General features: G+C 42.1%; 1 protein-coding gene across 4 annotated transcripts in view; it reads left to right on the forward strand.

Moving 5' to 3' along the window:
• ppp2r3a (protein phosphatase 2, regulatory subunit B'', alpha) overlaps positions 1 to 27,705 on the forward strand; it is a 97,742-nt gene that overhangs the window by 65,246 nt on the left and 4,791 nt on the right. For 2 of the 4 annotated variants that reach the window (XM_033612624.2, XM_033612625.2), the window contains exons 3-12: positions 19,183 to 19,467; positions 19,811 to 19,914; positions 20,012 to 20,114; positions 20,224 to 20,298; positions 24,787 to 25,030; positions 25,623 to 25,671; positions 25,749 to 25,859; positions 25,992 to 26,167; positions 26,298 to 26,416; positions 26,994 to 27,100. In XM_033612624.2, the coding sequence (XP_033468515.1) occupies positions 19,183 to 19,467; positions 19,811 to 19,914; positions 20,012 to 20,114; positions 20,224 to 20,298; positions 24,787 to 25,030; positions 25,623 to 25,671; positions 25,749 to 25,859; positions 25,992 to 26,167; positions 26,298 to 26,416; positions 26,994 to 27,100 (1,373 nt within the window). Of the gene's footprint in view, positions 1 to 14,495; positions 15,140 to 19,182; positions 19,468 to 19,810; positions 19,915 to 20,011; positions 20,115 to 20,223; positions 20,299 to 24,786; positions 25,031 to 25,622; positions 25,672 to 25,748; positions 25,860 to 25,991; positions 26,168 to 26,297; positions 26,417 to 26,993; positions 27,101 to 27,705 lie in introns of those variants that run through there. The other 2 variants (XM_033612628.2, XM_033612627.2) reach the window with 2 other exon arrangements.

Raw genomic sequence — 27,705 nt, forward strand, 5'->3', positions numbered from 1 at the left:
TGCATACTTCTAAAAATATCCCACTATCCACCGATAATTCATCAGTCCAATTTATATCACGCATCTTTACATGGCAGCAATAGTTCCGTTCAGCCAGCTGCAGCTCTGAAAAGGCCAACAGCAAGATCTACATTATGCAGTGGAAGGATGTATTCACAATGACGTTGTGTATATCCAAATAAATAACACTAAAAGTTACTTTACCATCTTTAATGTTTCACAAAGCATAGCACATCACATATTGCATCTAAAAATACGAAGCTTGCTCAACTGATATTGGAGCACAAAGCGAAAAGGGATGGGACTAAGAAAGGGTCGATTGAAACATGAAAAATTAACTTTTTTTTTGGGTTATATCTGCCAACATGTCCATTGCCAAATGGGAAAGCTGCCTGTCAGTGGAATAAATTTGCCTTTGTAGCAGCAATGTGATAACACACTGTAAAAAGCAACATACTGTGTCTTAGTAAGACTGCAACACATCAAATAACAGGCACTGTTCTCATGTCCTGTTGAGCGCTGTTAAAACTTGCATGTGCAATTACACACCCTTCAAAACAAGATTTTTTTTTTTTTTTTTTTTTTTTTTTTAAATTTAATTTTTTTGCAGCTAACCCAGAATCAAGGTTAAACAAAAAGTCTGTACCTGTGCTGCTTGGTCAAAGACAGTTTATGATTTACTTAATGAAAGTGGAGTTAGTTTGTGGAGGAACCAGTGTTTCATAGTCACACAGTTCTCTTACTTTCTCATCTGAAATAACAGTGCACAGTCCTCCTCCATGAGTCACAGCCTTCATTAAAGTGTTCAGGAGATAAGTGCTACTCAAGGGCAATTCAGCACATTTCAGCTTGTTGTTGAGGGAGGGATGAGTGTCCTCCTCCTGACTCTTTCTGCCCATATTTTTTAACCATTAGAGCTGAGAAAAGAAACTGTTGACCTTTTTGACAGAGACCTGCTACTTTTTGGCTCCGGGAGCCTTGGAAAAATGATAGAAGGAGCGATAGAGACAAACGTGGAGATAAAGAGGAAATAACAGCAAGACAGGAAAGTGGAATGAATGAATGTCTGTGTGAGGCAGCGGGGGGGAGAATTTTTTTGTCATTGGAGAAGTTGACTAAGAGGAAGTTAGAGGAGAAGAAGAAGAGGAGCAGGCGTAGAAAAATAGCGGAGATGACAAAGAGACTTGGTGCTGGGGGAGGGGGATGGAGTCGGCGAGGGGGGGGTCCCTGCAGCATACAGTTGTTGACTTTGGGTCGGCGCAGGATGACATCATTCCTCGGCTGCTTCCACAGGAAATAAGGTCACAGTGGGAACCTCCGCCAAGCGGGGAAAGACGCCTGCTTCGACCTAGGTGCACTAGCACACAGATGAATGCATTCATTTATACAAACACACACACAGGGGCCTGCGTTGCTATGTGTGCAAGGACTTTTCCAACACAGCTCATACCATTCAAGGTTAGCGCGGACAATGGAATATTCACCACCCTTTGATACACACATGCTCGCGAATCGCACATCCACACACACCGAGAAGTGGTGGAGTTCATTAACTTTACACATTTGGCCTCGGAGATTCTTGCACACACACACACACACACACACACATACACACACAGCACTTTTAAGCAAGTGACATCATGATTCACCACTCCCAGTGCAGGCTGGGATATCATCCAACTGCTGTTCCCAGTGCAATGTGCTTTGTTGGAGTGCGTACACTTGCACAGATGCTTATAGGCAGAAAAGTTTTCAGTTCAGTGGGAGGCAATGCTGCGCAACTCTCCAGGCCTCCCTCTGCATCGCCATGGAAACCACCACAACATGGTTGTAAGCAGTAGGTAGCAGGGGAGTGGGGGGGACTCCCCTACCCCTAAGAATATCAGTTGTGCAATATGATTGGCTGATGGGTGGGGGGGCTCCGTCACAGAATCGCGGCACCAGGGGAGTTAGATGGAGACTGGATGTGTTTTAGGTTTATTTCAGAATCCTGAGCCGCGTTGGTGTGTGGGTGTGCCTGGCTGTTTGTTTCCATGTGAAATAGTTTGCCAGTGTTCCAGAACATTATGACTCGGTGAGCTTGGGTGTTGCTGACCCCACCCTTCACCCCCCCCACCCATCTTCCTGCAGTCTCCCTGTTTAACTTCTCCCTTTGAACTCATCCTTCACCCAGCTCCACCCAGACTGGGGGTTTCTCCAGAAAACTGCATCAGCGCTGAAACACTCACCAGATAAAATAGACAGTGACATCACGGTTTACCCAGCCTATGTCCTTAAGTTTTCTAGAACAAGTACATCAGAGTTATTGCACGTCTTGCAGTGTATCACTAACCACAAATCTGCCCGTGTTTACTTCTGTTAAAGCAGTTTGCATAAGAATGAAACTCGAAGCCGTGGTTCCCACTTTGTATGATGAAAACCACATGCTTATAGATTGCCAAACCTCTGTCAGCCGAGGTGATTTCAGGAATGTAATGAGACGAGATGAGGGAGCTGAAGCTGCCGGGATCAAAGGCAGCAGAAACCAGCATCTCCTGTCAGATCCTGGCTCGGCGTTGGACAGATTAGACGTGGTTACAAGCAGAGAGCTGCTACCCTCTAGCGACTCGCAGCCCCTACTGTACCTCAGGGTGCTGTGTGGGCTCGCAGGCCAAACTCAGGACTGGTTTGTGGTGTGGAGAGGATCTGTAGCTCCATCTACAGGCTGATCTGTGAACTGACACTAGTGTGTCTGGATCCAAATCAGATTCTTCTGTGTCTTAAGCTGCATTCAGAGCTTTTAACTGCCCCTGTGTTGAAACAATAAAACAATCTGCCATGATTGTGACATCATGAAGTGACTGTTGGGAGGAAAGGGTGGTGCAAGATACATTCTATTCAGGGTTAAAGCAAAGTGTTTCTAAAGGCTATTGTTTTTTGTTGTGTGCTTGAATTCATAGGTGTGGATTTCAAGAGGGACTCAGGGGACAAGACACGTCCCGCTCAATTTTTTGAATGTGCATTTGCACCTCTTTCCCCCAATATAAACATGACAGTAGCAGAAGACTTTTATTGTGGTGAAATTAACGACATTTTCACCTTAAATTGATGCAGAAAACACACGAATTGATGCATGAAATTCACCAGAATGCACAAAAATAAGTGGAAAAATATTCCTGGAGATACATGGCAAAGGGATGTTACAGTGTTTTGCTTAGTGCAGCGTCTGCAGGGTAGGATTATTACTTATGCAACATCATTTTTATCATTCCTCATGTGCATTCCTCTGCTTTTTCTATGCACATTCTTCACTACTATCGGACCCTCTCCTACTGTGATTTGTTATTAATATCTCAGGGCTGCAGCAGAACGTGGCTTGTGCACAGGCTACTTCTCCATACTGACACATTCCTCCCTCCCTAACATTCCTGTCTATCTTTACTCTTCTGTCTGAAAAAGAGAGGAAACACGAGCTGATCCGCTCTACCATTAGCTGCGGGAGGTCTCTCTCTCTGCACACTATTGACAACTCCGTCGCTGCAGCTCCATGCTCAGGCTCAGGCTCATCACGATTGCTGATGTAGGATTAGCTCACTTACTCTAAATCTTAAGATAGCCTTGGGAAGGTAATGCAAAACCTGCCCCGGTAGCTGCGTGTATAAATATGAAAAGCCAAGCTGGCCGACGCAGGCCGGGAGTTTGTTGTTATTAAAGATTACTCGTTGACAGGCTGCTGTTCCTGTGGAGGGAGGTGATTGACGGGTCATGTAGCCAGGCAACCCTCCCAGAAATAGGCAGAAGTAGAGGATTCTGTAAACCTCTCCATAGCATGAAGCTACTCCTCCTGTGATTATTGAGGCAGCTTTGTTACCTTCAAATTTCTGGGTTTATTTTACACGTCTTAATATGATGCATTTATTCAGAAGGCCACTGGGAGGGTGCATACGAGGTGAAAGGCAGGCTGATGTTACAACTGATATCAGATTCTCACTGATATATTGTCAGCCTTACAGCAAGATGGCTCTTGGTTCAAACCTGGGGGAGAAGGGCCGATACCCCTCCAGGTACTCCGGCCTCCTCCCACAGTCCAAAGACATGCAGATTAATTGGTGACTAAATTGTCTGTAGGTGTGAATGTGAGTGTGAATGGTTGTCTGTCTCTATGTGTCAGCCCTGTGATAGTCTGGTGACCTGTCCAGGGTGTACCCCCCCCCCAACAGGATCAGTGGCTACAGAAAATGAACTGATAAATTGTTTGTGTGTATGTTGACAAATATGCCAAAAGAAACTACAAAGCAACAAACAAGGAAAATGTTTTATTGGCAGAATTTTTATGGTGATTAAACTTTAAATTTCCTTAATTTACATTTGATATAACTTTATTTGAGAAGATGAAATCAAAATGATGTTTGAAGTGATGAAGTTGAAATGAGATTAACAAGAGCCAATAATGTCAGAGCTTATTAATACTATGGTCTTGATTGATTTTGCCTCCTGGGTCTCGGTACCCATCCCTAGCCGGGCCACTCAGAGGTTGCTTCTGGGCCAGATGTGGGCCGCAAATAGGCCTGCCGTAGAATGTTGTTATAGCATTACAGACAAATCAGACAGCTAATATAATGTCTTGCGTGGTCAGCATTAATTGTTCACATAAAAACAAATCCACAAAAGTGCTGTTATAAATAGAGATAATAATACCTACAGATAATGCTCTAACAAGGGCATTTGTATTTGTAGTAGATCACAGGCTGTGCTTAGTCACACATCTGACAAGTGAGTGGATGTAAACAGCAAATGCTGCAGAGTTGTTCTCGTAGTTGTTGCTACTAGCAACAAAATGTTCAATACAAACCGACGGGTGGCAAGGAAACTATAAATATATATTTTATGGATTCCTTGGCTGGTGGTGGCAGAGTCTCCTTTATGTTTGTTCCTGTTCCGTGCTGATGTGAAATAAGGATATCACCAGATACGTTATGACACTTTCATTATTTACAATACCGGGCCTTTGGCTGCTGTGGTACTTGAGCCTGTGACATTTTTATTACAGGACGGGCCTCTGCCTCTGCTCCGACAGCAGCTGGGTCTTTAACTGTTCCCATGTCGTCCTCCTCCGATTCGGATGTGAGGTAGACCGTGACAGGCACTGATTCACTTCATCTATCACGGAGGCAGCACTTGATCTTGGTTCATTCTCCGTAGTTTGGAGAGGAGGTTCCCAAGGCAACTTTGTGTGTGTGTGTGCACGTGTGTGTGTCCTTCTTGAGAGGAAGTGAGACTGGGAATAAAGAATGGAGCTGCGATGTGAACTGCGTTTCCTGCTGTTGGCACGGTAACCCTGGGAGCATTCCACCCGCCACTCAATCCAGGGAAAGGGTTATTGCCATGGAGATGGCATTTGGCATGCCTGGGCTAAAGTGAGCATGTGTATAATCGGGGGGGGGGGGGGGGGGGAGTTGCCTATTTCAATGATATCAGGTTCAAGTTTAAACTTTATTTGTCCCAGTGGGCAGTTGGTTTGACTGCACGTATTAAAAATAACGTCACATAAAAATATAAGGCTGACACGCATAACATCACTGGCCAATGCTGTCATGATTACAGTAATCTTATTATTGAATAATTGATTTATTAACATAGAAACTCAGTGGGAAAACACTGAAAAATATGCACAAATAATAGAATAATTTTAATATTTAGCTTGTTTAAAGGGAAGCTTTTTTAATGTAGTTATAAATGCCATTAAAAAATGTAAATACTTAGATTTTGCATTTGGGTTATAGAAAGTTTGTACATTAGAAAAGCAAATACTTATAGGTTTAATGTCCAATTAACTTGACAAAGTTATTAGTGTGCACAGGCACGTGTGTGTTGTCACGTGTGCAGCCATGTATAAGTGTGTGAAGTCTGCCCGGTGCCTGAAGCAGAAATAAACATGAAATCGGTGTCTATATTTACACAGATAATTTTACACACAGCAGACAGCTACTTTGACGGAGCAGGTGTGTGTGTGTGTGTTTAGGAAGTTGTTATGTTCACACTATTCGGCTTCTCCTCTTCTGGAAGAAGTGGTTCCTGTTCACAGAATCCATCGAGGCATACGTGCACACCCACACACACTCGCGCAGATGCTACGCCTGGTAAATTGGACACATATATCAGTACATGTATGCTAATTAAACCCTTTAGGATGGCATGTGTGCACGTCCAGTGGGTATTTAACAGTTGGAGGAAGGCGACAGTTGTTGTGGGACAGCTGATCCTCCGCTCCGGCCTCTGCGCTCTTCCCATCATGCGTGTATTTGATCGATGCCATGAAGGCTGCTGACTCACCTGTTCCTGCGGCAGTGGGGTTGGATTAGGTCTGTGTGGGCAGAGGAAAGCACTTGCAGACATAACACTCAACACACACTCAAATACACCATATATACCTGTTGCTAAACCCCTAACCCCCGCTTTAACTTCCATCAGCCCTTTTTGTCCTCTATTCTACATTCCTCTCATCTACTCTCCTGCCTCCTCGCTCCCTAAACGAGCATCTTAAAGGTCCTATACTGTAAAAATTCAGATTTCTTTTCTTTTATTATCCTAAAGCAGGTACAGGTGTTCTAAAAATACAGTGAAAGTATCAAAATGCTCAATCCACTAAGAAATGCACACAAGCTGTATTCAAATATTGTGTCTTTAAATGAGCTGTCAGGACTTCTGTGAAGTTGTGATGTCAATACTATACCATATTAATGTAGAAACTGCTGCTACAGTGCTGTTACAGACACTCCCTGGCTGCAATGATGGTGCACTGAGAACCCAGAAATGCTGACCAATCCTAGCAGACTGGGTTTTTTGGGGGAGGGAAGAGACAGACATTAAAGATACTCTTAGCTTTCTTGCACCTTTTTACGTCAGTCGGAGGCCTCCACGTGGGGAAGACAGACAGGACGAGAATGATTTGGCCATGCTTGGAGTTTTCTTAGGACCATATGAGACTGGTATAATTATGAGTTTGTATCTCTGGTGGAATTCACTTACATTTTAGTGTGCCATCAGCTTATTAATAGAATTTTAACCTAAACAAAGAAAAGCGTAAAATTTCCAGAAAGGTAAATGTTGCTTTAAAGAGACAGAAGATACTTAAAGAGACTAAAACAGAGTGTTTAAGGCATATTTTTACCATTATGTGCCCTGTTTTTTATTTTTAATCATTAAAACTGTAATAATTTATTTATTCACTCTTTTTTTGGCCACTTGAGGGCAGCAGAGCAAGCTGAAAACTTAACACTGACATAACCATTTAAATTTAATATAAATAGTCGTAGTTTTAGTGAAAACTTTCCATTTTTGCATTTTATTTTCACTGGAACATATTTTTAAATATAAATGATGTGATTTTTACTGTGGTCTGTACGAAGCAATCATGTTCTTTTACATCTGGAATTTGATCTGTAGCACCACAGTGCAGCTCCTGCAATGTGGATATTGCACTTGGCCATATAATATTTTGATTATTTGTGCAATCTGAGTTTCTGGACACCTCGTGAATGTACTGCCTTGCAACACACAGTTCTGCAAAGTTAGGAAAACCTGCCGGTTCACACCAATGCAACTAGATGAGACAGTGTATCATCTCTATGCAACAACTCTCTGTACTTCTGTTCTGATTTCCAGCTCTTCAGGCTTATTTTGTGGCTGAATATAATTTGTAGCTTCTTAAAATATGAATGAGGATAGTGATAGTGAGTGCAACTTTTCTCTGCAACATTCTGAAACAGTTTCATCCTGTTGCAAACTGGGCTTAAGTCCAGTGTTCACGGTCCTTTTTTAGCACTGTTTTGGTCTCCTCCAACTCCAGAGGGAAACATGTGGTTCTTTAGCTGCTAAATGCTCCTCAATGTTCACCAGTTAGTCACTCACTGTGTCTGGTACTGGATAGGTAGTGCATTTATGTGACAGCAGAAGTGACCCACACCTCACTGCTGCCGACCTTATGTATCCCTCCCATTGGGAACAGTTTGTCCCACAGCTTGTTTTCATGTTACCAGAGCAGACTGCGGCTACTGTCCCACATACTGTAGTGGAACCTCTAAGAATCTTTTAAAGGAGCTGGTTCCCACACCATGGATAAATTAGCCATTTTATTAATTATGCTGTTGTACCAAAGTGACAAATATTTTAAAAGGTGGAGTGAAGTTTAGCACTCAAGTTTCTTAGAGAGGCCTGTTTTAGGACCCAGCGGAGGCTTTCTTAGAGGGCAGGGTTACACCGACTGTCAGTCAGGCAGGAAAAGAGCACACAGCTGCCCAACGGCATCTGTTATGGCTCCCTTTACACACACACACACACACACACACACACACATATACACACAAATCTCTTTATACAGAGATTTATGATATCACAAGTGCATCGCTACAGTGGATGAGGCAGTGCAGATGAGGTGGTGGGAACTAACTTTCAGTGATCAGACAGACAGGGAGAGAGAAGGGGGGGATTCAACATGACACGAAAAGCTGGTGAGACAGCTCTCCTCAGATCGTGCTCATTTGTTGATAGACACAAGATAGTGATTGTATAATGTTTCCCCCCACAGCACGGAGGTGAGAAGTGGCCAGAAAGCAGACAATGTGTGTGTCAGTCCGAGTGTGTGTGTGTGTGTGTGGGATCGGTATGTGACCTTGGCTTCTGTACAGAGTCTGGTTGTTCCAAAGAATTCAGTAGGGCGTACAGGGAGCTGAGAGGAGTTATCCTAAAATCCCAAGGTGACTCATTTATTTTTCTGGAAAGTCAGTCGCACACATGGACACATTTTAAATGTCTGGTGTGAGAGAGCTGTTGCTCATCCATTATTGACACACCATGTTCAACTGTTTACTAAGTGATTAAATGCATACAGGAACATGGCTCATAAGGACAGCAGGAACAGGAACTCCTCCGTGTAGTATATAGTAGAAAAGCAGGAGTAGAAACATTAGAAAAAGCATGAAAGTAGCGTGCCACTGTTGTTGGAAAAGCTCCTAATTTTAGTTATTTTAACCCCTTAAATTCCTCCTCCAGACACATTTTACAGTATGTAAAAATGCTTGTCCTCCTGTGGACATCACGTTTTGGGTTTCCTGCACCTTATACTTCATTCTACTTAACTTAGACCTGTTGTCCTCGTTTGTGGACACTTATATGCTCAGTGTACAGCTGATCCCAACACAAAAGTGGACAAGGTCCAAAACCTGATCAATTTCTGTAGTTAAAACTTAAAGGCGCTGTATGTAAGAATGTGGCCAAAACGGTTACATGCACTCAAATTCAAAATACTGCCACGAGTCGTGTCAGCGGAGGAGGAGCCAGCTGCTAATGCTATGACACTGCTAACGCTGATTGCCGTGCTGCTGTATCTCAGTCGTAACTGTAACTGATGCTGAGACCAGGGGTCGCGTTAACCAGATATTCTTGGTCATTGACCGTTTTTTACAACAATGACCGGAAAATCTGAAGGCCGTCGGTCATTTTGACTGGTTGCAATTACCACCCCTGCCCACTTGGCCGCGGAGTGCACAGTCAGTGGTTTAAGTGGCTGCCGTTTTCACGCTGCAGAGAAAAAGTCATTCATCTGCTTCATGTAGCATTGTTGACATAACGCCCTGGACACACCGGACGGGGAACCGAAGCACGGCGCCCAGCAGCGGAGGCAGTTTTCATTCAGCGCCCATGTTAACCTATCTGACTGTCCACACAGGCCGCTGAGCAGAGTGGAGCGCCCGTGGAGGCAGCGCTTCAGTTCGGCGTCTGGTCTATTTTTCACGGGAGCTGCGAGCGCGGACACAGAAAAGATGAGAGAATCCGGCCAATTTTCAAAATAAAATAACAACAGCACGCACTGAGGAACGTGAGGAGAAAATACCGTGTTTATAATTTAAAATAACACAACAGTGCATAACCGAACACATTTTTCAATACCCTAATCACTTCATTACAAGTTTAATTTTGTGTCACCGAGCCTACAGGCATAACTATATAACGCCCTGGACACACCGGACGTGTTAGTGAGGGCGAAGCCTAATGGCACGGGTGTGTGGATGTCTGTTCATCTTTTCGTTCATGTCCTTATTAATGCACACTTTATAACTTGCTTGTTGAATTTATTAAAAATGAACGAATGAAAACTAAATGTCTTTGATTATCTTTATTATCATTTAAAAATTAAAATTAAAATGACTGGTAAAAATAGATTATGACTGGATTTTTATGGCCCTGTCGGTCAAAATGACCGGCGACGAAAAAGTCTAGCGCAACGTCTGGCTGAGATTCTACTGACTGTGTGACTGGTAGACGGCAGTGGGTGGCACAACAGGCCAAAACACAAATTCAAAACATAAACATGATTTGCGGACTGTAAAAATGTTTTTTAAATGCAAATTCTGGCTGTACTATTGTTGTCGGTGAGATTAGTATGTTATATGAACATTATTCCTTAGTCTCTGTGACATATTAGGAGGATTTTACGACTATTTGCTTTAGATTTCTTACATACAGCTCCTTTAATTACTTGTGCTAAATAACGTCTGTAGTTTGATTTTGCGTACAAATTTTACCAATGTTAGCAATAGCAACAAGCCAACATGCTGTTAATTAGGAAGTACTTGTTTAAGGACATTAGGACTAAATTATCGTCTTGTTTGAGGACATTGAGACTTTGCACAACAATGTTCAGCTATTGAAATAATTGAAACAGTTTTTTTTATTTATTACACACTTGTGACTATTACAAATAAACCCATCGTCCCCATATGATGACATCTTTTCTTCCCCAACAACTACTTACCGTTAGAGGACGATACTTAGTTTCTAATACTTGTCAGGTCCTACATTCCCAACCTTGTTTGCAGTTTGAGGTGTCCTGTCAACAGTTTTACAGACATCTCTTTTACAATGGTGCTCTGTGAGGAAAATGCTTTTTGGACCGCAGGGGATTTTTTTCGCTGCAATACCACGAGTGGCCACTTGGAAAAATTGGCTTCAAAGAGCCCGCTTTGTAGCTGCTCCCAATCTGTTTTCTGCAGCCATGACGGTTCCATCTTGTTGTCAGACCAAGCAAAGAAATCTGATCCTACTTTTTTTCCATTTCCATAGTATTTTCTGTAACTAATCAAGCAACCACAGCGTAGGCAATCCACTTCCTGTTTATACCAGCAGGCACGTGCTCAGTGTATGTAACTGGTCATGTGATAAGCGTTTTCAGGCGTGTTATTATGGACAGACATTATTTCTGAAGTGAAGCTTAGATGCTCTTGTGTGTGGTGATCACTTTTGTTTTAAAACACTTTTTTTTAAGTCACTGCACTCAAGATTTTTAGTGCAGATGTGGCCTCAGAGAAACATTGACGAGATTTAGCCAGACGTGTTTGAGCCTTAGTTAGACGCAGAATCAGATGAGGAAGCTCCAAGTTCTGGTCCACATTCAAAAACCGCACACACCACCATGTTTTCTGTCAAAACTTTCACTCTGCTAATGCTAACTCTGCTCTGCACAGTAAGTTTTAGGGTTTTTTGCTGTGTTGTGTTGCACTCTGTTCTCCTGTCAAATGCGTTTCATGTATTTCACAGTGATTGGCTTTTGTATTAGTGACATACCTGATCTAATGTGCCCGGCGTCCATTTGAATCTCAGATTTTAGGGAAGTGCACAGACATCTCCCCCTTCAGTAGAGGAATGTGATCACTTCTCTCCAGTGATAAACTCAAGGTCAGACATTTTAGGGGACATAAACAGAGGAAAAACACATTTTTGTGGAGGAGTGGAAAGGGGACTCAAAGTTCTCAGTCCACCTCATGACCCCAGGAAGTGTGAAAATCTGTTTCCCTCGTTCCTGAAAAGTTTTTATCCAGCAGCTCTGATATATTTCTACTGAAATATATCCCTCTGTTTTATGAGTTACTATACACATAGAGCCCAGTATAGCACTAGAAGGCACTTGCTCTGAAACACAACCACAGTGGAATCTGTGTTTACTGCGCCAACAGATTCTGAGAAATTGAGGGTTTCCTTTTCTTTGACAGCACTGATATACATATGAGTAAACAGTTACACGGCAGACATTTGGTGTAGTGTCTTCGTCTTGGAGGGATTTTAGCTGGACAAGTTTAAAATAGGTCACTCCTGGCTGTCCTGAGGGATCCCCTCTTGCACTGTCAGGTCTCAGACTGGTGTTGCTTGGCACTGAAGGGGTTCTGGCCTGATCCGGCATAGCTGTGAGGAAGGGCAGTCTCAGCGCTTCCTGGCAGGAGGATGTTGTATTGGCAATTTATACTCTTAACTATTTATACTCACTATTAATTAGCGAAAACTATAAATGTTAATTCACCAAGGGTGTACCAAAGACTTGCTTTATGTGTAAGAATTTAACCACAGCTCCATTTTATTTTGCACCTGTGTGCCAAAAGCATCAGGAAAGAAACCCAAATTCTTCTCATGGCTATAGTCTTTTGGCAGGTGTCAATCAAGAGTAGACCTAAAATGATTAGATAGTTAATAGATTAGTAAAATAACAGGAAAAAATGCCTGGTCCCTGGTGTCCAGCTTATTAGATATGATGATTCATATAACTGTAAACTGAATATCTTAAGGTATTGGACTGCAGAGATCATACGATTGTGGATGAAACCAATTACTTGATCGACCGAACAAAAAATGAGCAACCTTTTTTTTTTTGCCAAAACAAGCAATGTGAAAAGATCACATTGCACTACAAAAAATTGTGATGGAATTTTTTTGACATCACATTTTGGTTTACTGCACCTTAAACTTTATTCTGCCTAACTGTGCGTTCCCACCAAAAGATTCATGAGCGTCATAAGCAGCCAGCAGCCATTCATTTTCAATGAACACTCGCGACGAAGAGCGTCACTCGCGTCGGCTGCAGCAAGCGACCGCGAGCAGCGCGATGCCAGCGACCTGAGCGTCAAGCTGGCGATTTTGAATCTTTTGGTGTGAATGCACAGTAACTCAGACCTGTTGTCCTCATTGGAGGACGCATTTATGTGCCATCTAGTGGTAGCTTAACTGCACTACACTATTCCATGTAAAAACAAGATGGCAGCCATCTCTGCCAAGTCAATGTGCACCTGATCCCAACACTTACACTTACTGCAATTTTATGATTGAAACTAGCTTATTTATGCTCAATAAGATTTGTAGTTTGATATGGCAAAAAAAAATTAACAGTTTTTTGAAATACTTACTCATGCACAATGGGACTTTGTTATCATCCCGTTTGTGGACAATTGGACTCTATTATTATCTAGTTTGAGGACATTAGGGCTTATTATTGTATTATTGCAGCATTTTACAGGCCTATAAGACGTGACAGACTGTTACTACGGACAAAAAGCACATTCCTAGCTTGGATTATGGAGCAAGGAAAATTCATAGAGAATGAACAAATCACAAGACTTATAGAAATGTCACATTATTTGCAATTTCTGTTTTTGCACAGCCATGTTCAGGCATTAAAATGAATAGTTTTGAATAGTTTTAAATTTGAATAGTGACCTCTGACCCATATAATTACAAAACTTTGAACAAATGTCGCATTGTTTATAATTTCTGCTTTTACACAACAGTGTTCCGCCATTGAAATAATCAGTTTTATACTTGATTACACAATTGTGATTATTACAAATAAACCCAATGTCCCCATATAAGGACATTTTTTCCCCCAAAAACTACTTACTGTTAAAAGACAATGCTTTGTTTTTTATACTTATCAGGTCCTACTAATCCCAAATGACTAGGACAAATTAAAAATGTATATCAAACAAAAGCTCAGGTCTCAGGAGGATAATAGGCCTAACAATTAAACAGTTATTCAATAAACTAATTATCAGATTAATCATAATAGAAATCATCATTTGTTGTAGCCTTATTGTAGGCTGTTATAAGCATTTTAAATTATTTTATGACAGTTTCTTAACTAATTGCGTAATTGAATATTTAAGTTTATAATCAAGAGTGACTGTTGTTACACTCATGGATTTTAAAGATTTAAATGCTGTAGTAAAAGGGAATGCCTCTTTTAAGTTTCCAGGCAAGCCCGGCGGAATTACTGTATGTCAACAGATACAACAACAGGTGCTTTGCCCGCTGATTCATCACTCCATCCTGAATTACCTTTATGAAAACATTTCAGCTTACTTGTCCAGCTCCCTCGCAGTAAAGCACTGACCTTAGCTTCCTGTCTGCGCTTAAATGATATAAATCCGACTCACTTTGAGTCGTAACTTCCCGCTGGCTAACTTTGGGACTGAGGAGGGCTCAGATCCTACAAAACACTACACACAGATATGCAGCATAGCCTCACCCCCTCCCCATCCCCATCCCCGTCCCCACCCCCCTCACCCCCACCCTAATGCTCAGGACAGCCGGTGTGCAATGTGTGTGTGTGTGTGTGTGTGTGTGTGTGTGTGTGTGTGTGTGTGTGTGTGTTGCCAGAGCCCGGCATGGCTCATGTTTCTCAGTGCAGTTTGTCAGAGCCCAGCTTGGAACGGCAGGCACCAGCGAGACTGCACCAAATACATACATCCTGAGCTGACAGGGGGACCTCAGAGGTGTTCAACCCCAGGGACAAGCTGCTGTTCGGGGCTGTGATCGGGCATAAAACAGCCCAGTACCATGGTTCTGCCTCCCGGCCTGCACAGCGGCACGGGAGTCTTAAGGAACATCTCTTTACACAGATACACTGCTGGATTACTGCTTTACAGGACACCGCTTTGGGAGCCTGTACATGCAAGTGGAGCCTGGAGGAGAGAAATTTTGTGAGCGTGAGTGATTGTCAAAGGGCATTTTGCCTGAAATCACACACATGCTCTCCTGAGGTGTTTGGTTACTGGATATCTAAGCTGTTAAGTGGACTTCTTTACTACAGTCCACTCCTCTCAGCGGTTGTTTTGTTGCCAGGCAAGCTGGTCAGTCTGTAGTCGCCGTGTCAGTAGCCGCACCGGTGGCCGTGTCTGGTGGGGGGTTACGTCTCTCGGCCCCCACCATGATGATCAAGGAGACGTCGTTACGCCGGGACCCTGACTTGAGGGGGGAGCTGGCCTTTCTGGCCAGGGGGTGTGACTTTGTCCTCCCCTCACGCTTCAAGAAGAGACTCAAGTCCTTCCAGCAGCAACAGGTCAGTCGGTGCTGTAGGCAGGATGCACAGGGTGCGAATTTGGACATGTGCACAAAATGCACACTCATGAGAAATATCTTATAAACACAAAAATATACTCAAATCTCTAAATGTATCATTTCTTTCATTGTCTTTCTCTTTTACACATACGTATTCACAGATGTTGTATTATACACACACACATATACAGTAGATTCATCTTGTTGCTTTCATACACACAGAGTGACATGCCAGGGACGACAAACTATTCTGAGGCAGATAGCAGCAGGGTATTAATAGGGCAGGAGGTGCAGGAATAGAGTGTTAGAATGAACTCTGTGAAGGAGAGTGGGAGGGGGAGGACCGCTACAGCTGTCCTGCTCAGTACACACAGTATGGAGGACCCCGAGGAGAGACACACCAAACACACCAGGGAGCTCCAACACACTGAGTAGTTTTGATTAAGCATTTTTAATTAAATTCTAGTTTCAGGTCGTTTCTTATCGCCTTGTGTAACTGTAACTCTCCACGTCACCATTCATGGTCTTGTATTGGATATCTCATCTTGTCATTGCTGGCAGTGTAAATTGTTTTGTGAATTAGATAACGGAGGATGTTGATAATAGAATAATTCTGTTCAGAGGTCTTCCTGACCTCTGGGTATGGGTGCAGTTTTCCTGTCTCTGCTCCATGAAGTGAGTTTTGTCTTGGGTATCAGACTTGGTATTTTGGAGGACTTCAATTTTAAACCACTTCTCCCAAGTCCAAGACTAATAATACAATTATTTATGCATGCATTACTGCATATTACCCAGAAGGCCCTTTTTGTAACCATAGTGTTGTCCAAAGCTTAAATGGTTTCATTAAACCATTATAAATACAGCATAAGTGTTGCCATGACCGTTATTTATTTTTGCTCTATTAGCTAGCTCCAGAGATTAGGATAAATTGAGCCCAACATCGTGCTCACTGCCACAGTCTTTTGCCACCTGGAGCTCTTCGTGCCAGCCATTTAAATAAGTCTTAAGTGCTAAGACTATAAAAAAGTCTCTCATTGTTTATACATATTTTTATGACTCACTGGGAGTTTCCACTAAATCCCTCACCATGGGTATTTATCCTCCTAAAGTGAGGTTGTGTCTCGTCTTCAGCTCTAAAAAAAGAAGGCTTAATTTTTGTACTTAGTCGCATCCCATAAAAATGAATATGGATTTAGGAAAAGAATGTTATACATTTGGATCTGGCCAGAATCATGTAGTAATATAACTGTAATGCAATGCAAGAGTGTAGCTCTGATCTGAATAATAATAGCCACAGTCAAGCTTTCATTGATACCATACCTGTGGTGTTTCAGTCAGATGGAAAAACGTATTTAATCTAAATTGCAGCAGACAACAGATTAACAGTCCAGTGTGAGAGGTTTAGGGGATATATTGGCAGAAATGGAATATATTATATGAATTTTTCTTTAGGGTATTATCACCTGAAAATAAGAATCCTCATGTTTTTGTTAGCTTAGAATGAGCCGTTTATATCTATAGTGGAGCAGGTCCTTGTCTAAGGACACTGCCATGTTGCCAAACAGCAACCTAATAACACTGATTTTTTTTTTTTTTTTAATTTATTTTTTTATTAAAGCGTTAGTTGCAAGCATACAACCAATTACCGGTAAAAAAAAAAGAATACAGTATAATTATACTTGCAGATATAAAAAGTATGACCTAGAACCATCTTTCCTCATTATTCTTTTTTAAACAGTATGTACCCGTTTTTTTTTTTTATTATTTTACATTGTGAAAAAGGGATGCGTAACAAAGGTATATGTTATCAAATTGGGATACATTACAGTACATTATTTTTAGGTTGGTTGGGAGACCAGGTAGTGTTGTCACGGTACCAAAATTGGGACCCACGGTACGATACCAGTGAAAATATCACGGTTCTGAGTAGTATCACGATACCACAGTGAAAATGAGGCAGATGTGCCTTTTGTCATTTATAAAAAGATAAATCACTTTTCTATAATACATCAATGATATTTCAATGGAATAAATTACTTATTGTTGTTGTTGTTTTTAATAAAATAAAAATCAACCAGTCACCCTCCTCCCCTGACAAGTTAAGAACAGTCCCTTAAGTGCGGTGAGGTTTGTGGAAATGTGAACGGCTCATTTCTCCTCTGACATGTCACCTACCTGTGTGCCGCCACGGCTCGGCTGTTCAAGTACTTCTGGGCAGTCATGACACCAACGAAGAGGAAATTATTGGACCTGGAGCTGGACTTCTCAGTCACTGGTAAGCCGCGTTATCTTGCAGTGGCCATAGCGCTCCGCCGTATTCCTATCTGTGACCCCCGTTCAACCCACAACCGGCAGGATTCGCCTTTCGTTTCTGCTGCTGGTTGAAATCTGTACTCACACAGCCTGCTCCTGAATGATTTCTTTTGCTTGCACAAAACTATTTCTAGTCGCAAATGCGAATAAAATGCTCGCGGCGTAGAGCTCTGTGGAAAACAAATCACTGTAGCATACATAAACAAATCTAGCCTTCAAGTAAAAAGAAATAAATAATAAATTTCACTGCTTAAAGATACTCAATAGCTCAGCTAATACCTGAAATGTCACTGGAAAACAAACCACTGCAGCAGCGTATTGAGTGCCAGGTGGCCAGCGCGCGCCGTTATTGGACAGCGCATGGACACTCACCCTCTTGCGATTGGACTTTGAACTTATCCCACACTAGTGGTACCAAGAGGTACTGTAGTACTACAGTACTCCAACATTATGGTATCACATGTACCGTGGTGTTTAAGTACCGCGGTCTACCGTTGGTACCAGTATACCGTGCAACACTAAGACCAGGTATTGTTTAAAGGATCTATTAATTTGTCAATTCCAAAAAATGTGGCCGTGACTGATGTACATATGGGATCCAGTTTGATCATAACTTCGTAAATGTATTCATTTGCAGGCGAAGTGAGAAAGTAATTTTTACCATGATGTATATTTTATTAACTCTACTTGTCCATTCTTCTATTGTGGGGTGGTCAGATAGCAGCCAATGTCTTGCAATAGCTTTCTTCAAATAACACTGATTTTTAATGTGAAACCACTTTATGCAGTGTTTTTAACCACCTCTGCCAATGTTTGGATCTTAACTTATCAGAGGAAGAAAGGTGACCACACATTACGATACGATATGATACGATACTGTACTTTATTGTCCCCATGGGGAAATTTGTCTTGAACTCAGGAGCTGCACAAGTATTACTGCCTTACAGTAATAGTCCAGAAGAAATGAAAAGCATACATCATGACGAAAACATAAAAACACATACTACGCATACTACACATAACAGTATTGCACATCAGCCACTCATGTATTGCACATAACACCAGCACACAACAGAGCACCATAAGCAAAACACAACACTACCCCTAAACCGTCAAATGACACTATTTCAAATCTGAATTGAGGTTGGCACAAATGAATTTTAAAAACGATTCAGTTTAGATTTGAGCATCCTGGATCGTCTGCTTGAAGGTAAAGGCTCATACTCAGCATTGAGAATGTGGGAAAGAGTCAGACAGTATTCTCTGTGCTTGTCTGAGAACATACTGCTCATACAGTGTCTGGAGGGATTGGTGTTCTTTCTTCCCCATGACCTTCATGGCGGTCTGAAACAGATGAGCGAGTTTGGATTTTAACTCCACAGTCAGCATTAGCAGGTGCTGGGCTAGCAGCCCGACCACGACGAGCCAAACAGCATTGAAGAATGTAACGTGAAACCGCTTTATTCAGTGTTTTTACTGGTTTCAATCATCTGGTACGGTTGTTTTGGAGAGGAAGAGACCTCTGTGGATAATTTGTAATCTCCCAAACAATGAACACTGAAGGAATTCTAACCAGGAGCTCATCTGCAATCCTTATCCTTAAGTGCCACTAAATCCTACACACTGCTCCTTTCAAAAGAGCTGCACACGAGATGTAAAATGACCACCGCAGGTAATCGCCCAACCACTGCTCGTCCATTCCCATTCATGATCTCCCTTCTCTCTTTTCAGGTCCAATCCAAACCAGAGAAGAAACCAGGCACACCTCCACCAGCCCCTGCCTTGGCCACAGCCACTCCCACCCCCGCTCCACGCTCTCCCAGCCCTCCACCAGCTCCGGTGATAGTCACCCCTCCTCCCCCTGCCATCAACATTCCCAGGTTCTACTACCCCCGTGGGCTCCCTGCCATGGGCCCGGCCACCAACCACGACGCAGCCATCGCTGCCATCGAGGCGGCGTTCGCTGAGTTTGAGGAGGAGAAGGCTGACATATATGAAATGGGCAAGATTGCAAAGGTCAGCTGTTTATCAACGGACAATATACTTTACTGTTTTTATTAAATAATCTTAATGAACTTGCTTTTAGGTATGATAAAAGCATATAAGGTAAAAAGATTAACTTGCAGTGATGTGTGAGATGAACATCAGTGTTTTCATGTTTGAAGTAACCACACTGATTTCTTCCATGGAAAGAGTTTCGTTTCTTCAGAAATCATTGGCCTCCAGCGCTGTGTTTTTTAATATTTGCTTTCCGAGCAATGTGATCACTGATTCTGAGGAACACACACTGTGGTGGAGAACAGAAAACAATTGTTTTTCAGGGTAAGGTAATTGTGGTGTTGTCTGTCTCTCTGTTCAGGCATGCGGGTGTCCACTTTACTGGAAGGCCCCCATGTTCTACTCAGCTGGCGGTGAGAGGACAGGCTTTGTCTCTGTTCACTCTTTTGTTGCAACCTGGAGGAAGTAAGACGGACCTCATGTTCATCTATGTCTCAGAAATATGATATCATAACTCTCATCTGGTCATATTAAAATGACATTATACAAACCTTTCCTACAGGTTGTTGCACAGTTGCCACGATGATGCATCAAGGTTTATCTCCCTGCTAGCCAAACCCAGCTGTAACTACCTGGAGCAGGAAGACTTCATCCCTCTACTGCAGGTACATGTCTCATCAAGATCCATGAGTCTGATGAGCAACACAACATTTCAAATCTCAGCTCTTTCGTCTGTATTTACCACAAAATGTTTTTTTTCCCTGCTTTGATCAGGACATAGTGGATACACATCCTGGACTCACATTTCTGAAGGATGCACCTGAATTCCATTCCCGCTACATCACAACGGTAAATGACAAATGATATCGGCTGTCGTTTTCATGTTTTATTTTGACAGGGTATGTTTGTGTGCTTTCACACCTGCCCTGTTTGGTTCGGTTCAATCCAACTCAAGTTTGTTTGCCCCCTAAGTGCAGTTCGTTTGGCCAGGTGTGAACACAGCAAAGGCAGTCTGGTGCGCACCAAAACAACCAGACCGAGACCTTCTTGAAGAGGTGGTCTCAGTCAGGTTCCAAACGAACTCTGGTGCAGTTCGTTTGTGGTGAGAACGTGTTCCGACCTGGATCTGAACCAACTGCAGTCACATGACACATTGTTTGAAGTAGTAATTAAGCATATTTATGTATGCTAATCAACCACCCAAATCCAAACTGACTTTGGTAGAACTTAGCACTGCTGCGTGTGTGATGGAGAGAGTGATAGAGAGGGTGAAGAGAAGGTAGAAGGTGGACTATTGCACGCAGTGTTTCTCTTTGTTATAAATAACTTGAACGCTGTGGATCAGGCCCAGTCTCTAGATGCAGTTTCCAGATGTAGATAACCAACTACGATTCCTCTCGCCTGTTCATTTTCTTCGTCAAACAGCCAATTTAAGTGCTTGAAGCGAGGGTCAATGATTGTGCTAAGGATACTGGCCTCATACCTGTCTGACACTGGCCACTTCCTTTCAGTTTCCTCCGTTTTTACTGGTGAAAAAACAAAACCAAAAAACAAACATTCAAGTACTGATTTAAACGTTGATTATCAACCTTCAAAACATTTGCTTCAGCCCTGATGTTGTCCTAGTGGTCACACTTGATGTATCGAAGGTCACAGTTACACACAATGAAGAAAAGCACATTTTACAACATTGAAAGGATGAAACATTGAATTGAAAAAATACAAAAAATGTATAAATACTAGTGATTTCATTACAAAATCAAATAGGAGTTAAAAAGAGATATAAAATATCTTAAAATTGTAATGCTGTGACAGTGGTGGAAAGTAACCAAATACAGTCTTTTGAGTTTATTTTTGATGTACATGTATATTATGGTTATTATCTCCATTTTCTACAACTTTATACTTCTGTCCTTTATACTTTATATTGTACCTTTCACCCCACTACATATATTTGACAGCTCCAGTTATTAATAGCTTTACAAATTACAGATTTATCGTGTAAAACATTTGTTGAAATTATAAAATATGATGCATTATTATGGTAAACTGTCCAACACACATAGAACAGTTAAAATAAGACCCACCTCGACAAGCTACTTTAATGAAATGTAATCCACTAATGAAATACAATAATATAACTCCGAATGTGGTCATCAGTAACTAGTTTTACTGTTGATACCTGAAGTACATTTTTGCTGATAATACACCTGTATTTTTATTCAAGTAAATTTTGCTATTTTAAAAAAATAAGAACACTTCACTTAAGAATTTAAATACTTCGCCCACCACTGCACTGTGTGATGCATCAGTGACTTCCCAGAATTTACTCCTCCTACATTGTCAGCAAAACTGCCTCTGTGCACATCTAGTAACTTCAGCAGCACACTGTGTGAGTGAGTGTGTGTATGTGGATCGGGACAGCTGCACCACGTGCTTTGGAAGATGAGGGTTTGCTGCGTAGAGGTGCAGGGATAGAGAAATCCGTGCTTGAACGCGTCAGGGGACGTCACGGAAACACTGCTGCCCCCCTCCCCACAACTGGCTGCAGAGGAGGCCCCGACCCTCCACATGCCCATATTAAGACACTTCCTTCAGTTTAGGCCAGCTGACCCGCTACTGTATGAGACATTAGTAGCCCTGGGAGGTCCATGTACCAGGAAATGGGTGCTAATCCGCTCTTTACTAAGCCTAAGTGTTGTGTTTCAGGGACAGGGAGCACGGACCCCCTTGTTTCCATTGTATGCTAAAGACCTGTCATACTCTGATTATTAATGAGGACAGAAATACAAGTTGTGGATGAATTGACGGTAGGTCAGCCTCATGGAAAGATGAGGAATATGTTAATAAGTGCAGATGACAGGGCTTGGAAATATCCCATGTGAGTTTCATGCTATTTTCATAGAGTGAAAGCAGAGTCCAGGCAGGCTGACGGCTCCCGTCATGGTGTCAGACCTCTCCTTCTGGATCCTTTTTTAAGACTGACGATAACCAAACTAGCAGATATGCAAGCATTACAACACCTCTGGCATCTCCCAGCTACTCAAATGGTCTATGTTTATTCACTTTAAATTGTTTTAACTTATTTAGATGATGTGTTCATGTACAGTGTGCTTTTATCCTGTGTTTTGTGTCCTTCTGCTGCTTAACCAATTACCTTTAGGGACAGAGAACGTGACTGCCTGAAAACCGTAATGATAACTTGCCGTACAAAATTCCATGGACCACCATCCAAATAAATAAGAAAGTATCAGAGCATGATAAAAAAGGAGAAAAAATAAACTTTGCATTAAATATGTTTTGCACTGTTAGCTTTTAATGATGTGATGACTTTCTATTGTGCCTGAAGCCCGTCCCTTTTACTTGGGAAATATTCTTTTGGCTTCCCAACTTTTCTTTGTGTTTATGTGTCTCTGGAGCACTTATAGCACCTCATTTGACAGGACTTCACCACATTCAACACACTGTGCTCTCAGCTCAGCATCACTGCCTGCCAATAATCTACTTTGGCTAATCCGCACAGTTTCTCTCAAACATTAACAACTCCAAAGTCCGTCCATCACCTCAGAGTGTCATCCTGGACAGTACATTGTCCTTTTAGGTTTGCATACTTTCACTATGAACTATCAGTCGTCTTCAACCGTCACTGACACCTCAGAGCGCTGCTATCCTCGTTCATTCTTTGGTTATGTCTCGTATTGATTAATGCATTTCTATCCTCTTTGGTCTTCCTCTCAAGTGTCCTCATAAACTCCAGTTGCTCCAGAATTCAGCCGCCCGTATCATTACTAGAACCCCTACCAAAGATCATATCACTCCTGTTCTCCAGCAGCTTCACTGGCTTCCTGTTAGATATGACATCGATCTCCAGATTCTGCTTCTCACCTTTAAGGCCCTTCATAATCAGGCCCCTTCCCACCTGTCTGAACTCTTTCATATCTACACACACACCCTTGTACTCTTAGATCCTCTTCTGCAAGCCAGCTCACATCACCATCTGCCCGCTTGACTACCATGGGTTCTAGAGCCTTCAGGTGTCTGCCCCCAGCCTCTGGAACTCTCTACCCCATGACATTCGACATGTTGACTCCCTTTCCTGTTTCAGATCCCGTCTGAAAACACACCTTTTCAAGCCAGTCTGATTTAATGGTGACACCCATATTAAGACTTGCACTTATGATTATTTTAAACCCGATATTTATAATTATGATTTTTGTCGATTTAAGGATCTATTGGTACATTGCTTTCTTTCTTTTTTAAAAACTTTGTCTCATAAGGTGTCATGAGTGCTTTGAAAGGCACCTATAAATAAAATGCATTATAGTAATAATAATGTATTCAGGGTCATATTTCCTCACCACAACCTTTGGAGGTTTTACTGGCGCAGGGTTGTCTCCCACATTTCTGTTTAGTTTCAAAAACCGAACTATTTTGTATCACTGAGGTAAAGCGCACGTTAGCTAGGTTTTTATAGTTTTTTCTTATAAGATCAGGGCTTTTTAGTGCCTTTATCATAGAGCAGGTAGAGAGTGACAGGAAAGGGGGATGAGACACAAAAGGTCACGGGTTGGAATCAAACTCAGGCTGCTTCCAAGGACTCAGCCTACAGGGGGCGCACACTCTACGAAGTGAACTACAGGTTACACCGAACGTCAGCAAGCTAACAGTGGCAAAAAAATCTTTGTCTCTACCTGATGGTGGCGTGATTGGCTTGGTGACATTCAAACAATACTGGTCATTGATATGAATTTTAATTTGCCGTTTTTTATTTCTGTGAATTTTTCTAGTACATGTGGATATAAAAATAACTAGCGTTGTAAATTTACTTTGTTAATTTATAAATTATTAATACCTCTCTGGCCCACGAGATCAGAGGTTCCCAACTGTTGGTTCACGGTCCAAATGTGGGTCGCAAATACAATCCAAATGGACTGCAAACGACTCACAAACGTGTCAAGTTTGTAAAAAACACACTTTATTTTTAAGTCCAGTGCATTTCTGGCATAGAGCTTTTATTTTGAAGTGCTGTTTCCTGCAGTAGAGTGAGTGACTAACAGACAGCTACTTGACAGAAACAGCAAACCAGCCCGACAACATGGCCAAACACAAGTATGACGCTGAATATATTAAACTGTGTGGACCTTGAACTAATGACTAAGAAGAAATCTGGACCCTGTGGCTGGACCAGTTGGGAACCACCGCACTAGATGGCGCTCTGAGGCCCAACAGTGTCTATAATAATCATTTTCTTGCTCTCACTGTAATTGTGCTGAGTCTGACTTTTGATTCTTGATTCACTCTATTAATCAGCAACATTTTGACGCTGTGTTATCTCAGGTGATCCAGCGGATATTCTACGTGGTGAACCGTTCGTGGACGGGTCGTATGACCATGATGGAGCTGCGCAGGAGCAACTTCCTACAGACCCTGGCCCTGCTCGAGGAGGAGGACGACATCAACCAGATCACTGACTACTTCTCCTATGAACACTTCTATGTCATCTACTGCAAGTTCTGGGAGCTGGACACCGACCACGACCTATACATTGACCCCAAAGACCTGGCCAGATACAACGACCATGGTAGGAACAACTCACAGAGCTAAGAGTGACATGCATCTCATTGCAGACACATGGGGGTTATTCTACAGTAATTAAAAGTATATCAAGATGGAATTCAGGCCTTAAGGGAAAATAAATATTATTTTAAAATCAAAAACATCAGCGTTTATCCTTAGATAGCTGTATGCTGTACAGATTTCAAAGCCCTGTGAGGCATATTGTGATTTATAATATAAATAAATAGAGGTTGCACTTGTTTTTTTGTTCACATTGATTTAATAATATAGGTTGAGTGCCAGTAAAGAATCAGAAACAGACTGTCTTTGGATTTGGCACATTCATTGGCTCATTTTCCATTTGTTGGGCCCCCACTAGCTAGTTCTGCAAACAACAGCTGTTTGTCCGAGGCTCAACACTTCCATGCTGTCTGATGTGAAAAGCATTACACTGTAAACTGCATTATACGACCACTTGGCCGGATTTTAATTCACTTACTCAGTACTTACGCAAGTGACTGCACTGTATGCGCAATCGTTTACAACAGTGACCACTTGTTTCTGTGTCTTTGAACAAAATCACATTTGCTTACTTTTCTCATTCTCTCCTCTGACAGCATCCTCAAACAGAATCATTGAAAGGCTGTTTTCGGGGGCCGTAACTCGGTAAGTGGAGACACACGCGTAAACAAACACAGAGGAGCTGATTAGTTTACCATAATGGCGGTATTAAATGTGAATAGCTCTGTCTCTCTGGTGTCCAGGGGTAATGCTGTGCAGAGGGAAGGTAGGATGAGCTACGCTGAGTTCGTCTGGTTCCTCATATCGGAAGAAGACAAGAAAAATCCCACCAGGTAGTATAATCACTTGGTCCTGTGTGACTGAGAAGCTGTTTTTTGCATTTTTCTCTCTTTGCAAATATGTGCAAATGTCACTTTATCTTCCACCATTTATAAGTGTTTGTGGTGTGCTGGTTCTCTCTGCAGTATAGAGTACTGGTTCCGCTGCATGGATTTGGATGGCGATGGCGTCCTGTCCATGTTCGAGTTGGAGTACTTCTATGAGGAACAGTGTGAGAGGATGGAAAGGATGGGCATCGAACCTCTGCCCTTCCAGGATTTGCTCTGCCAGATGCTCGATCTGGTCAAACCTGAGAGTGCAGGTGAGTGCCAGCAGAAGCTCATGTCATCTTTTATTTCTCTTTATTGTAAAGTGAACCCTGCCACAGTCATTTGTTTCTTTGCTATCTCAACTACACACATGCCATTGTTTGTGTCTGTTTTTTTCCCCAGGTAAGATAACACTTGGTGATTTGAAGCGCTGCCGGATGGCCCACATATTCTTCGACACCTTCTTCAACCTGGAGAAATACCTGGACCACGAACAGAGAGACCCATTTGCTGTGCAAAAGGTGTGAATTTGTATCTCTTGTGTAACAATGAGCCATATGGCAGGAGCTGTCAGTTTGATGGGGGAGTAATGGGTGTTGAATCTTTGTTGCAACAGAGAAAAGGAAAAACAAATCTATGAAAATAAGAAAAGACGACGTGCTGGTGTGAAGCAGCACACAGTTACAGAGAGGATGATTGAAAATGTGTCTGACTATGGATGTAATACATTTTTCTTGTTGACTTTTGCCATATTAGTGCAGTGTCTGGGCTTCAAATATCCTTTTTTTAATGGAAGAAAAACTTTAAAAAGTCCTTTATTATTACTAGAAAAAATGGGCTACTTGGTTTTGATCATAGACAGTAGAGAAATAATGGACTTAGCCACCGCAACATCAACCATTGGTTTTAGGACACCTGTTTTAAAGTTTGGCATTTTGGCCATTGCCATCTTGTTTTTCCTCCACACTTCCAGATGCCATGTATTTGCATAGTTCTTAGTCTACTTCTCTTTTTGTGCCTCATTTTATCTAGTTAAAATGTATGAAATTCTCTCTCCTCTGTAAAATACTGATGTTTGATGTGCATGTGTTGTTCCAGGACATCGATAGTGACGGTCCAGAGCCATCTGATTGGGATAAATACGCCTCTGAGGAGTATGAGATACTGGTGGCGGAGGAGACTGCAAATGAACAGCTACACGAGGGGTACGACACACACACACACACTCATGCTTACATACAGCATATGCCTGTGTTCATCTTTTTCATAGGCTGAGTTGTTGGCAAATTTTCAAGAAGAAACCCTTGAAGTAACTGAGGATTAGCTTGATTGTCCAGACAATAAATTTATATAGCTACAGGCTTCAGTTCTGGGGTTCAGGCCAACATGGACCATTAAAAGTTGGAAGCGGTTAAGGACCAAGACCTTTGACAGTTTTCAACACCTGCAATAAAGATAACTAATAGTTTTTAGTAAGATCGGACATAGGCTCATTCATTTATGACCAAATCTGTGCAAGGCCCTTCTTCGGCAATGCTGTCACCCCTATTGTTCAGACATATAAACATTCTGGGAACATGCTTTTACAGCTTAATTAAAAATATTCTGAGTTTGGTGATGTTTGGATAAACATTCATTGAGTAAGGGCCATATTTTGCGCTTGGTCTGTGCACCTCGCCATGCTGTATATTAGGTATGATCGCGGAACGGGGGAACAGAGCGGTCTCGCATTTAAGCTGCCACGAGAGGTAGTGACAGTACCACAATGGTGTCTGTATAAACAGCACAGCTAGCAGGAGGGTTGTGAAAT

This window comes from Epinephelus lanceolatus, chromosome 15 (genome assembly GCF_041903045.1).
Source record: "Epinephelus lanceolatus isolate andai-2023 chromosome 15, ASM4190304v1, whole genome shotgun sequence".
Lineage (NCBI taxonomy): Eukaryota > Metazoa > Chordata > Actinopteri > Perciformes > Serranidae > Epinephelus > Epinephelus lanceolatus.